Source organism: Marmota flaviventris, chromosome 2 (assembly GCF_047511675.1).
Source record: "Marmota flaviventris isolate mMarFla1 chromosome 2, mMarFla1.hap1, whole genome shotgun sequence".
In the NCBI taxonomy this organism is placed as follows: Eukaryota; Metazoa; Chordata; class Mammalia; order Rodentia; family Sciuridae; genus Marmota; species Marmota flaviventris.
In genome coordinates this window covers 197,307,764-197,321,718 of record NC_092499.1, presented here as the reverse complement: position 1 = coordinate 197,321,718, position 13,955 = coordinate 197,307,764, and the positions used below count along the sequence as shown (strand labels likewise).

The 13,955-nt window shown below is 50.9% G+C and overlaps 1 protein-coding gene and 1 long non-coding RNA gene across 5 annotated transcripts in view; one reads left to right on the top strand and one right to left on the bottom strand.

The window, feature by feature from the left end:
• Nucleotides 1–1,243: 1,243 nt before the first annotated feature.
• Nucleotides 1,244–7,723, bottom strand: LOC117794857 (uncharacterized). Of its 3 annotated transcripts, none has more exons than XR_011706804.1 (3): nucleotides 7,671–7,723; nucleotides 4,112–4,177; nucleotides 1,244–2,748 (listed from the first exon to the last, which is right to left on the bottom strand). It is a non-coding gene; the product is annotated as an uncharacterized lncRNA (long non-coding RNA). The 3 variants fall into 3 exon arrangements; XR_011706803.1 differs by having other exon boundaries at nucleotides 7,625–7,707; XR_011706805.1 differs by lacking the exon at nucleotides 7,671–7,723 and adding an exon at nucleotides 4,275–4,365.
• Nucleotides 7,724–8,056: 333 nt separating this feature from the next.
• Arfgef2 (ARF guanine nucleotide exchange factor 2) overlaps nucleotides 8,057–13,955 on the top strand; it is an 89,484-nt gene continuing 83,585 nt past the window's right edge. For both annotated transcript variants that reach the window (XM_071609006.1, XM_027946399.2), the window contains exon 1: nucleotides 8,057–8,340. In XM_071609006.1, the coding sequence (XP_071465107.1) occupies nucleotides 8,220–8,340 (121 nt within the window). In that variant the 5' untranslated portion in view covers nucleotides 8,057–8,219. The remainder of the gene's footprint in view (nucleotides 8,341–13,955) is intronic.

Sequence of the window (13,955 nt, the reverse complement as noted above, 5' to 3'; positions counted from 1 at the left end):
TTGGATACAATGAGGCTGTGACTGCTACAGAGCGGGGGCCTCCAGGAACCTGAGTCAGCTGAAGACCCTCCTGCAAACCCCGATTCTTGCAATGAAGTCAGAAAGCTTCCAGACACGTGCTCAGAGTAACAGGCATGGGTCTCTTGAAGGGCTACGGAAAGGGAGAGAGGGGTCCTCTCCGAGAGGACAGGGTCAGCCTGCCTCTGCTGTACTCCAGCTTTACTGGGGATCCCAGAGAAGTTTCCAGAGAGCCCCACCCAAGTCCACCTTTTGACTTTTGACTGACAGCAGGATGACATCAGACTTCAAGTCCCCACTGCCATGACAAGTCCAGGTCACCTTGGCCCAAGCTGACTGGTTCTAACTGGATTCTTTATCACACATTCCTACAGATTTTCTGATGCAGAGGAACTATCCTTATCTCCCAGAGTTTCAGGATCTGGTTACCTTCAGGGTAACTTGGGCCTGCATTTCCCCTGAAGTGGACAGGTAGTTTGCTGAGGAATGTGACATGTCCTGTCCACTGAGACCGGGCAGGGTGCAGGCAAATTGCCTCTAGGAAAAGAAAGATGTGGGGGTCGGCACAGGGGCCCACTTTATAGATTTATTCCCTTAACCTCGGGTTCCCTTCCTCATCTGCCTGTCCCCTAACGTAACCATCTCTTGTCCTCTTCCCCACACTGGAAATTGAGCTTCATGACAATAAAGTGTTTTGATAACTGCAGTGACCAGGGCTCGAGAACCATCTAGTGATGGAGAGAAGGAAATACAAAGCACCTACTGTGTGCAGGGAATACTCCAGGTGCTTTATATGCATCAACACATGTCCTCACTAACAGAGCACGAGGCCGGCTCTGTCACTGTCCCACTGCTCAGATGGCCAAGTGCGGTACCCAGGGTGGCACCGCCAGCAAGCAGACAAGGCAAGAAGGGGTGCAGCGCCGGCCGACACAGCAGCCGCAGCCTTTCCAGAATGTGCTTCGCTGTGATATCCAGTCTCTCCAATGCTTCGTTGCCACCTATCTCCTGAGCCTCATTCTCAGTTTTCTGATTAGTCTTGATTCTCTGGTTCCATTTAGTGCCTTGCCTTATGGTCTAAAAGAGTTGCTCCAGTTCCAGCCATTGCGCCCACATTCTGGCCAGGAGAGGAGGAAAGGGCGAAGAAGCATGTGCCTAGGGCATCTTCGGGGTCTGTTATCCTGCCACAGTGGAAATCCTTAAGAACAACACCCTCAGACAAATATTTGGGCACAAGGGCTTTATTTGAGAGGTGCTTCCAGAAAGCATCAGCAGAGAGCGGGGGAGTGAGATAAGCCACAACATGTTGTGTTAGTATAACTGAGTCCCATGCAATAATGGGGACAGGAGCCTGGCAGGGCATTGTCATCTGGCAGGGCCCAGAGGACCTCTGGGGGCTGGGCAGAGACCCTGCATGGCCGCCTGGCCTGCAGGTTCAGCGGTCCCCTGTGCCAACAGCTGACACTTCTGTCCTCCCTGGGCTCGCCGAGCACGTCTGCAGCCTATGAGGGCCTCGCACAGAGAGTCTGGCTTATTGAAAAACAACAAGGGTACAAACCATGTGCAGCAGATGCCACTGTGCCCAGCCACCCCCTCGGCCCTCACCCCCTGGCTGGAGGAGGCCACTTCCTGTGGGCACCTGCGGTGTTGGGCCCTGGGGCTTGTCAGCCTGGGCAGAGGACAGAGTCGGGGTAACACCCACAAGCAGCCCTGAGGCCACGACAGAGGGGCGCAGGGAGCCAAGCCGGCTCCGGCTCCCTCTCCTGGAGCGGCTCTGAGGCAGGTCTACCCAGGCTCCCCGTGCTCCCCACTGCCAGGAACCCTGGTCACCCTGGGAGGTCACTGGCCAGCCATTGTGCAGCTACTGGCTGCCTCCATCCCCAGGCCTCTGCCATGTGTCCTGGGGCACAGGCATGTCACCACCACACTCCATGCTTCTTCAAGGTCCTCTTCCTGGGGAGCCCAAAGACGCGGGCCAGGTCCAATAGAGATGTCTCCACTCAGGCTGAACCCAGCAATACGTCTCGGTGCCTCTGGAGGTGAGCAGATTACCACCGAGAGAGATGGACGGATGGGTGGAGAGACAGCAGACAGACGGAGAGGGACTGGTAGATCCTCCCTTGGTGAGAACCTCACCAGTCCTCATTTGACGCTCTTCCTGAATCGAGGTCCAGAAAGGGGTGCTTCAGCCCCGACTGAGGGGGAGGCCAGAGCTGCACCTGAACGTCACCTTCAGTGCCCAGGGAAAATGCACGTCGAGGGCCAGGGTGGGGCCACCTGAGCGACCGCGGAGACCGGGCCCAGGAGGAGGGCAGGCCTCCAGCACAGCCCGAGGATAAAGAGGGCCCTTGTGCAGCGGGAGAAACCTGACGGGCAGCCAGCAAGGTGGCCACGGCCCCACCAGGCCCTGATGACTGGCTCTGGTCGCCACATGGAGGCATTACCCAGGGGAAAGCAGGAGTCAGAGCAGACCCTGCTGGGGGCCAACTGCGTCACCTAAGACTCGGGTCAGACTGGGACAGAGGACTGAGGAGAGGCGTGCGCTTCTGACCCAGTAGCAGTGGACAGGCGGGCACCAGGGTCGGGGAGGCTCTCGGAACAGCAAGGACTCAGGGGCCTCCTCTCTCGCCTCTGATGACAGCCACTGTGTTCAGACTCATGAGCCCAGCGGAGCCGCTGCCCACAGAGGACGGGCAGGAGGTTGCCAGATACATGCTGTGACACATCCAGCTATATTTGGATTTCAGGCAAACGACGAAACGCTGTGTTAGTGCAACTGTGTCCCCAGTACTGCATGGGACACAGTTATACTAACACAACGTGTTGGTGGCTTGTCTGAAATTAGGATTTAACCAACATCCTGTATTTTTATATTCTACATATGGTCACCGTAACTGAGGGAGAAAGAGAAACAGAGACAGAGAACAGGGACCGGGGACATAGGGCCACAGGGACAGGGACACAAGAGAATGCAGAGAAAGAAATAGGATCAAAGCAGAAACAGAATGAGGGCGAGGTAGACAGACCACAGACAGGGTCACAGGCACACACAGGAGGAGAAGAGCCGGAGACCACTCCCTGTCCTGGGACAGAGACAAGGAGAGTTGAAATGGGAGTGGCCTAACCAAGACAGAGGAAGGCAGACCCAGCCACAGGCCAGATGGGAGCAGCCTTCAAAACCAGAGAGGTCATTATCTACACACAGCCTAAAGTCCACCCGTGCTAGAGTCGGGAGCAGCAAGAAGAGGGCAAAGTTTTACAGCAAAAATTTTGCTGGAGCTCCAGCCATTTAATTTGCATTCCAGTCAATAGAACCAAGGAAGAGGAGATAATAGGTACTTCCTATAGCTTGCACCCAATCAGCTAGAACTTAGTCACAGGGCCACAGAGCCCCCCGAGAGAGGCTGATAAACGTGGTCATTATTCCAGATTATCATGTATCCAGCAGAAAATTGGAGTTTCTGTTACTCAGGAAGGGAGTACGGACGTGGTCTCTTCAACATTTTTGCTAGAAGGGTGATGGGTTCTTGGAGCTGTGGCATCTGAGGGGACCTCTGTTGTGCCTATCATGGACCAGAAGTTGCCCGCCCATACCTGCTGATTCAGTATTTAATTCTCTAGAGCTCACTGGAGCCTCTCCATCCATCACCCCTCGGTGATTACCTAGCACCTACTATGTGTTGTGAACATAGAGCTGTGAACAAGACAGCCAGTCTCTGCCCTCAGGGAATCCCGCTCTACCTGGGAAGGCAAGATGGTGTGTGACTAACACATCGTGGGACATTCCTGTCCATCTAAAACCTGATGTTTCTCCTCCTGAGTGGGGACCCGACCTAGTCACTAACTGCTTATCCATGTGGCCATCCAGGCAAAGTGCAGAACTTTTATAAAATACTGTTCACTACTGGGCTGGGGCCATAGCTCAGTGGCAGAGTGCTTGCCTAGCACGTGTGAGGCACTGGTTCGATCCTCAGCACCACATAAAAATAAATTCACAAACAAAGACTTTGTGTGTCCCTCTACAACTAAAAAAGTATTTAAAAAAATACTGTTCACAGGGCTGGGGATGTGGCTCAAGCGGTAGTGCACTCACCTGGCATGCGTGCGGCCCGGGTTTGATCCTCAGCACCTCATACAATGATGCTGTGTCCACCGATAACTAAAAAATAAATATTAAAAATTCTTTCTCTCTCTCTCTCTCTCTCAAAAAAAAAAAAAATAGTGTTCACTACTCTAAGACTCCAGCACCAACCTACCATGGCATTTGAGCTGCCAAATCAGCACTTCTGATCAGTCTTCATGGTGAACCTCAGGAGATAAAGTAAACACACACACACACACACACAAAAACCCACTTCTGCTTCCTATAGCCAGTCCCCTCCTCCCTCCCCCCTCTCTCTCTGCCCCATCACTCACTATGAAAAAACCAGCCTGCCACATCTGATCACACTCATGCACTCTGTGGACATGGGAGGGATGAAGACCTCCCACCAACGCCATGAGCAGCCTCTCTGAAGTCGATCCTGTGGCCCCAGAGGAGCCTCAGGTGCTGGCAGCCCCAGAATACACACTGCCTGCCATCTCAGAGGGGACCCTGTGCCAGAGCCCCCCCCCCCACCCAGTACACATTGCTCTCCAATTCCTGACCCTCAGAAACGGAAACAATAAATGCTTGACTTGAACCAGCTGGTGATTGAGTCATTTGTTACGAGGCAATAGGGAACGGATACACAGATAAATAACACCACGCTTCCAAATTAAGTTTACTGCAGTTAAGAAATAAATCAAGATGTGTGGAAGGAGGAGGTGGGGCAGGAGGGAGAGGACGGGAGATTGGCGAGGACCCTCTTTTAGGGACACTGAACCAAGAGCAGTTAGTGGGGAGGGGACAGCCAGTGTGTTCACCAACCTCATAGGCACCACACCCTCCCCTTTTAAAAATAAATAAACGCCTTTGGTAACTATCTAAAATGAAATGCAGAGATAATAAAACCTTCCCACACACAGGTTTAATAAAAGATAATAACCAAAGAGAACAAAAATGAAAGCGATGTATAATTTGCTAATTTTATTTCAATAGACAACGCTCACGCATGTCCCCTAGAACAACAGGGGAGCCCCCTCAACGGCGACAGCTGCAGTGCACACTGAACAGAACAGCCTTGTGGCTGCTCAGATGCTGCAAGAGCATGGGTACTATGGTCTTCAAATGGGCGTGTTTGGTAAGGTCCCAGCACAGAGTGCATTTGGGGGTGGGCACTGGGGCACTTGGCCACTGAGCCACATCCCCAGCCCTATTTTGCATTTTAGAGACAGGGTCTCACTGAATTGCTTAGTGCCTCGCCATTTATGAGGCTGGCTTAGCATTCGTGATCCTCCTGCCTCAGCCTCCCAAGCGGCTGGGATTACAGGCAGGTGTCACCGCGCCCAGCCGGAGTGCATTTTTCTTTAAGTTACCATGACAGTTACATTTCTGGAAAATAGGGGGTTTTGTTTGTTTTAGGTACTGGGAATTGAACCATGGGCAATCTGCCACTAACCTACACCCCCAGATCTTTTTATTTTTTACTTTGAAACAGGGTCTCACTGTTTCTGGGGATGGCCTCAACTTGAGATCCTCCTGCCTCAGCCTCTTAAGCCACTAGGATTATAGGTGAGCCCTGCTGGGTCTGGTGAAACTTAGTAATATTAAAACAGTGCAAAGATTCTTTGTGTTTGTTTTTTTATTTATTTTGGCACCAGGGATAATTGAACCCAGGGGCACTGCGCCATATCCCCAGCCATACGTGTGTATATATGTGTGTGTGTGTGCGTGCGCAAGTGTGTGTGTGTATTAATTCACTAAGTTGCTGAAGCTGGCTTTGAACTCTCGATCCTCCTGCCTTAGCCTCTGGAGCTGCTGGGATTACAGGCGTGCACACTGTGCCTGGCTGATTCTTTGTTTATGTGCCAAGTGGTTTCAGGGTCTGGGCTGGGCAGTCACCCACAGGCTTGCCTTTTTGCTAGATGGGATTGTCCAGCTGTGTGTGGGGTGCTGTCTAGCATCCCTGCTCCCCGTTATGCCAATAAAAAATAGTCTTCCCATAAAATTTCAAAGTGTCCCTGGGGTGGGACTGCCTTCATGGAGAAGTGCTGAACCAGAGGCACAGAGGATGTAAGCCAAATCCTGGAAGGGACAAAGAGAAATCTAAAATGGCCCAAGGGTCCTGAAGAGGGGGAAGGGAGGGGATGAGGTGGGAGAAATCAGCAGGACCCCAACCTCTCCTTGCTGGACTTTCACTTAGACTTGGTCCCAAGGTCAATGGAAAATCACTGTTGGGTGTTTAGCAGGGGAATGAGTTGGTCCGACCTTGCTGTAGGCCAACGTTCAAAACTTGTTTGCCCACTAGGTAGACTGCAGGGTAATTCTGAGAATTACACACACTCACTCACCCGCTCATTCACTACACAAGGATATGGTGGTGGTGGGGGGGTTGTCCATGATCTGCTGTGTAACAAGCTACCCCAAAGTGCATTGTCTTATGCACTTGTGTGTTGTCCACTATTCTATGAGTTGTCCAGCAAGTTCTACTCATGTCCCTGGGTCTCTCATGCTGCTGTGTTCAGCTGTATGTTGGCTGGGGACTGGACCTGACTGTAGGAGCTGGGGAAATTGGGTTGTGTCCATGTGGGTTTTCTTCCAGGACCGTTTCGGAGCATCATGCAGCATTCCAGGAGCAAAGGAAGGAGTGGGCCAGGCCTCTTGATACCCAGGCTCTGGTGCACAAGCAACTCACTGCTGGTCAAGCAAGTCACAGGCTAGCCCAGTTCCAGGGGATTAAGGAGGACTCCACCCCTTGTTGGGAGGAGCAGCAATGCACATTAAAAGTCAGTGGAAGTTAGGGAATTCATGGCCATAAAACCTTCCACTTGGCTCTGGATCAGGCCCTGGGGACCCAGCAGACCCCTCTGAAGGCTCACTCTAGTGACTCCACAAACAAAAAGGCCAGTAAATACCATGAAAAACACCAACCCGGGAAGGCAAAGCGGCTGGGGAGGGCCGACAAAAGACACTGGAGGCCCGAGCATCTGCACACGCCTATGAGAGAATTTCCCATGATGTCCAAGAATGACATCTGTCCTTGAGTGACCCTCAGTAGCAAGGCTGCCCACGGGGAGGCAGGTGGTGTGAGAGGAAGGGGGCTGGGGACAGCACTATGGCTGCTGTGACAGCAACTCTGTTTTGGGATTGAGTGGAAGTGGCCCTGGGGCCAGGACCTCTGTTTCTTACCCGCTAGTCTTTTGAGTCAGTTTCTTCCCCTGTCACGTGCACCAAAGCCGCCTCTCGTGCCCACTGCACGGCGAGGAAGCACAGGTGCAGAAAACAGACCAGAAACTGCAGAGGGCAGCGCGGCCCACTCCTGCGCTGGCTGCCCCAGCGGGCGGCACCGTGGCGACAGGAGAGCTGCGTGGCCGGTGCCTGTCCCGTGAAGCGCCCCTGGGCCTTCGGCTCTCCCCGTCCTGGCGCGTCCTTCCCAAGGCCTCCGCTCGGCCCCTCCGCACCGTCCCCACTTCCCCGCTCCTCCCGGGCTTCCCTCCGCCCCATCGTCCCTTCCCGCGTCCTCACCTCCTCCACTCGTCACTCTTCCCCTCCGCCTCTCTCCGGCTCTCACCTTCCTCGTCCCCTTTCCTCTTCCCTCCTGTCACCCGCCACTCCTCTTCCTCCCCTTCCTCCCCGTCGACCTCCTCCAACCTCCCCCGCCCTCAGACCCGCCTCTGCCCCAACACTCGGATCTTCTCCCCGCCCCTCCCTCCCTCATCTCCACTCCGCTCCCTCCCTCATCTCTACTCCATCTCCGGTCCCGCTCCTCTGTCAGCCCGCACCTCGCCTCGGCCCTCCCACCTGCCTTCTCCGGGTCCCCAGGTCCCGCTCCCCTTCACCCACGTGCTCGCCTCGCCTCCCTGGCCCCGCCCCGCGTAGGCCACGCCCCTTCGGGTCACAGGGTCGACGGACGCGCAGCGGCCGTAGCGGCCCCGCCAGTCACGTGATCACGTGACGCGCTCCAACATGGCGACGCCGTGGGGCCGCGCCGTCGCTTCCTGACGGGGCGGCGCGCACGGACGCGGCCGGTGCCGGCCGGGACGCCGGGCCCGCAGCCTCGCTAGTCCGCTCGCTCGCGCCGCCCGCCCGCGGGGCTGCCAGCCCCCTCCGGGCCGGGGCCATGCAGGAGAGCCAGACCAAGAGCATGTTCGTGTCCCGGGCCCTGGAGAAGATCCTAGCCGACAAGGAGGTGAAGCGGCCCCAGCACTCCCAGCTGCGCAGGGCCTGCCAGGTGGCGCTCGGTGGGTGAGCCGCCCCGGCCCGGCCCCGCGCCGGCCGTTACCAGCCCGGCCTCCTGGCCTCCGCTTCCCCCACCCCCACCCCAAATCCCACCCTCCCGGCCTCCTCCCCTGGTGCCCCCCGGGGGAACGGATGCCCGGGCAGCGCGGGACTGGCCCAAGGTCACCTAGCAAGTTGGTGACAGCTAGGGCTGGTTCTCCAGCCTCCATGCTCAGGGCTTTTGCCACGACTCTTGGCGTTCTGTTTCCTGGTTCCTGCCCTCACCACCTCCAAGTCCTCAGAAGCAGTTGTCCTTGCCCTAAGTTTTTCCTTTACCTGGGCTCTGCTGTTTGGGGTTCCCCCACGTGAGCAGAACAGGTGGGAAGAGCGTCCCAGTTGGGAAGCCCCTGAGACTTGCTTTGGAAGTGCCCAGTTGGAGAATGTTTTCCCCGTATTTGGGATTTTGCTTAGCTCTTTCCCTCAGGAAGGTGTGTGGATGGTGATGTGTCACAGTAGTGTGCAAGACATCTGCTTATTCTGGGCAGTCTCCTAAAACATAGGGTCTACAGAGCAAAGATACTTGTCCGAAATTCACTGCTGTATTCCTTGCAACTGCAACAGTGTCTGACACACAGTAGGTGCTCGATAAATATTTGCTGGTTAAATGGACCTGAAGACTATGGAAAGGGAAAAAGAAATCTAACTTATAATTAGTTAAAAGATCTATAGTTGACACTAGCATTGGTCTCCCTTTTATTTATCAAATGCCCACTGTGTGCTAGGCACTGTGGCAGGCACTTAGGATTCAATGGGGAACAAGACAAAGTCCTTGCTCTTGTGGAGTTATACTCTTAACAGAACAGTCAAAGTAAGATAAATGAGACATTCTTAAATGCTAATAAGTACTACAGTGAAAGTAAAAGAGCAAGAAGTGTTTTAAAAGGGTCTGAGGATTGCTTTAGATAGGATGGTCATGAAAGTAATTTTTTTCAGAGGACATGACATTTGAGCTGAATATTGAAAGGCAAGAAGAATCCACTATGTGAAGTTTCAGGAGAAAGAGTTCTGGGTGCATAGGATCAATACATTTGATCAGAGCTGCCTTCAAACGAATTCACCACCCTAATGCCTTTGGTTTAGAATCTGTAAAGAGGCTTGTTTTTCTAACAAATTGAGTAAATGGAAAGGTTGATTTTCTGTCAGAGTTTTAGATTGCCATCATGTTTCTTCTTTCATTTGGTGCAAGGTAAAGAACACAGTTCTTCTCTAGGGCCTGGAGATTGGCTTGTGAACTTTGCAAAAACTCTGGGAAGAAGGTCCCCAGCTTTCATCAGAAGGATCTAAGACTCCCTCAAGGATCAAAAACGATTGATGTGGAGGTCATTGTTGCTTAGATAATCCGGATAGAGTTGCTGGTCTCATGAAATTCATGATCAGTGGAAGGAATTTACTAAGACTTTTAAAGCTTTTCTGTTTCCAGCTGGGCACAGTGGCACATGTCTGTAATCCCAGCAGTTCGGGAGACTGAGGCAAAAGGAACTCAGTTTTGAGGCCAGCCTGGGCAAGACCCTGTCTCCAATAAAAAGGGCTGGGGATATAGCTAAGTGGTAAAGTGTCCCTGACTTCAATCCTCAGTACTTGGGGTGGCGGTGGGGCTTTACTGTTCCAATAACTAAGGCTAACTGTTGGATATTATTTTATCAGATATCAAGAATGTAGGATGAGCATGACAGAGCATGTGTTTCTTAGGTGGAGGTCTGGTATTTATGATTCCACAATGAATTTGCCTGGACTCTATCCTTTCAACATCACTTTAAGAGTGTTGTGAACATTTCAAAATAGTTATTTGGCAGAAAAAAATTTCATTTCTCCTTCAGATATCTTCTTAACATAAAATTTTCACAAAATTGTATGTCACATTTCGGAACCTACTTACAAAATTGTCTTACAGACCTTAAAGGGCCATAACATTGAGAGTTTATTAGATATTTTTGGATCGTAGTTTTTTGTTCAGAAATTTGGATTTTCTCCACAAAAATGGTAGATGCATGTTTTAAGTACTAAATTATAGGAAATGGCCTAGATGGAAGTAATCTGGCTGCAGGTTATAGGACTAGCAAATTGGAGTGGAGGCTTGTCCTTAACCGCTAATGATCACAAGCCAGCACTCCACTGGGGAATGGTCACAGGGAATCTGTACATAGTGTTGATTTAAGGTGGTCACTTAACAGAGTAATCACATGTCACTGCTGTTGACAGAAATGACCGCCGTAGGGACTGGGGATGTGGCTCAGTGTAGAGTGCTTGCCTGGCATGCAGTGTGAGGCTGTGGGTTTAATCCCCAGCATTGGAAAAAAAGGGGAAGGGGAGAGAGGGAAAAAAATGACTGCCTTATAAACAATGGAAAATATCAGAGTACCTGGTGATAAGTTCACCTGATTTCTTTTCCTATATATATGTGTGTGTGTGTGTGTGTGTGTGTGTGTATAATGTATATAAATTTTAAAAACATCGATGAACCTTTATTTTTATTCATTTATTTATATGCGGTACTGAGAATTGAACCCAGTGCCTCACACTTGCTAGGCAAGTGCTCTACCACTGAGCCACAGCCCCAGTCCTCACTTGATTTCTTGAGGCCCAGTCTTGTGTCCAGTAGTCCCATTTAAGAGAAGAAATTTGGAAAAATAGCTAAAGTAAGCCAATATGTAAAACATGTTGTGATGTGGTTAGTATTTTGGAGATTACTTATTTGTACATTGTCTTAATTTTGATTAGAGGAACTGAAGGTGACCACTTGGGGTTGAAAGGCTTGGATGATAGAGAGTATTTCACAGGAAACGTTTTTTCTGTTAGTTTTCACAGAAAACGGTTCCTCAGAATCAGGGAGGGGATCAGGGCGGCAGGGGCCAGATCCTGGGATGTTAGAGGATAGGAGCTTGGCCTCTGGGACTCAGGTTAATCCCCTGCCTTCCACTTGCGTGTTTAGGATCGTGGGCAGGTTGCCTAATCTCAGACCTTCCTCTCAGGGTTACTGTAAAGATTAAGTTCATTAATATACAAAGAACTTGGTGTGTATTAGACACTTAGTAGAGGCTGCTGCGATGATTATTTTAAGCTGTGACAAAACACAGAAAGTACAAGTGCTCTGACTTGGTGTTCTTAACTTCAGTTGTTCTTTCGGAATGACCTATTCCTGTGTTTGGTTTATAGAAGGTAATTACATGACCAAAGGGCCATGTTTCCTGTAGTGTTAACGTGCTGAGCTCAGTGGGCACAGGAGTTGTTCCTTGTAAAAGCACTGATAATCAGGGTGAAACAGGTCTGCAGCAATCTCAGGGATTCATCTGGTCTAAATACCAAGTGTACAGATAGGTACTGTCCAGGTAGGGGACGATGGCTTTCTACCTTTATCAGAAGAGATCAGGAGAACCTGGGAAAGTGTTCATTGCCCCTGGGCATTGATGTGCCTCACCTTGATATATCTTAATGATCTTCAAACTTTGAGCCTTCTTTTGGGGATGATAATTACATTCTTAAAATCTCCCTTTTATAATGGTCTTATTTAAGACCCCTTTTTTACCCCTGTGATGTCTCTTTAAATTATATGTCTGCTCTTAATATGGAATTTGGAAGCTTGACAAAAAAAAAAAATCTTAAGTGTTTTTAAATTCAATATAGAAAAATTTGTCTACTGTTTAACTGAATTGGGCCAGGAGCAGTGGCACATGCCTGTAATCCTAGCACATTGGGAGGCTGAGACAGGAGGGATGCTAGTTCCAGGCCAGCCTCAGCAACTAAGTAAGACCTTGTCTTCAAAGCAGGGCCAGGAGTGGTGGTGCATGTCTGTAATCCCAGTGGCTCCGCGGAGGCTGAGGCAGGAGGATCGTGAGTGCTAAACAACTGCATGAGACCCAGATGAATCACTGAGATTCCTGCAGACCTGTTTCATCCTGATTATCACTGCTTTTACAAAAAAGAGCCGGGGGTGGGGCTCAGGAGTTGAATGCCACTGAGTTCAATCTGCAGCACCCACCCTATTGCCCCCCCAAAATTAAAAGCAGGGTCCGGAGGGTGGGGGTTGGGACTGCAGCTCCTTGATGTAGCACCACTGGGTTCAATCCCCATTACTGCAGGAAAATAAAATTTAGTTGAATCATGCTAACAATCCACTTTTCGTATGTGTTTGGTTAGAGACATAGTAGATATAGTGTCTTGTTACGTAATTAACATGCCTGAAGTGTTAAGGGCGCGAGTAGTACAGATGTGTATATTTCATATGTTCATGTGGAATCAGGTGACTTTCTAATGGCAGTTGTGTATCTGTGACATAGTTCCAGGCACAGTGCCACTTGCTTTAGTTAAGTTCTTCTTATCATTATCCCCATCGAGTCCCTGAGAAGTGAAGTGAGTGGGCTGGGGTGACAGCACAGTCCATGACCCTCCTCTTCCTACCTCTCGCGAGTGAAATGCTCAGTGAGCCTTTGACAGCAGCCGTTAGGCTGCCGTGTGGCTTCAGCTAGAGACCATGTTCTCTGAAGCTGAATTTTGAGATATATTTGAAAGCCTCTTCTCAAAAAGATCACAGCTTTTTGCTGCATATGTCCTCGGTTTACTTTAATTTGGGAACTGAGAAGAAAGAAATGAGGCTGCAGAACTGGCTTCACAGAGCTGCATTCCACTTGAGTTTTCTGATTTTGGCAGGTCGCAGCAGCAGGCAGCTTCCTCTCCTTCACTGGGATTCTGTCTGTCTCGGGTGTGTCCCACAGCAGGAACCCAGGCTCGGGGTGTAACTTGCCCACGTGGCGTGGCCAGGTGGGGAGCCGCAGCCACTGCATGTCAGTGTCTGCCTGCCTGAGGTCCCGTCTGAGGCCCGCTGCTCTGTTGACATTCGGGGTTTAGAGATGGGGTCCTGTTGGCTTCCCTTGAGCTGTCTTGTGGCCTTGCGCAGGCTGAGGCGGGAGCAGGGCGCAGGCAGCTCTTTCCAGGTTCGTCTGTGTTGTGACGGGGAGGGACACGTTTGTTTAAAGGTAAAAAAGACTTTAGCTTGTGGCGCTGGGGCTCCGTAGCCTGTGTGAGGTACTGGGTCCGATCCTTAGCACCACATAAAATCAGTGAAGGCTGCAGTCCACCTAAGCCACACACACACACACTGGCTAGCTGTCACTGAGAAGAGCTGGTTATGTCATGCACCTGCGTTGTGTAGTGAGGTGCTTCCAAATTCAGCATGGAGGGCTGGGGCTGGGGCTCAGCGTAGAGCGCTCACCTGAGCGAGGCCCTGGGTTCGATCCTCAGCACCACATAAAAATAAATAAATAAAATAAAGGTGTTGTGTCCATCTACAACTAAAAAATAAATAATAAAAAAAAAAATCAGCGTCTAGGGCTGGGTGTAGGGCAGCATGTGCCTGCACCCCCAGGCCCTGCGTTCCGTCCCAGAACCACACACGTCATTTACACGTCCACTCTATGTGACAGATCGCTTTTTTCTCCATATATTACTTTTGTTGTTGTTCTAGTTTGTTGTGTTCAAAAGAACTTAATTCCTATCTCCAGAGCATGCACATTTGCGCGCGCGCACACACACACACACACACACCTCTTAAAATGAGGAAGAACCTTAAGTGTGAAATTTAAAA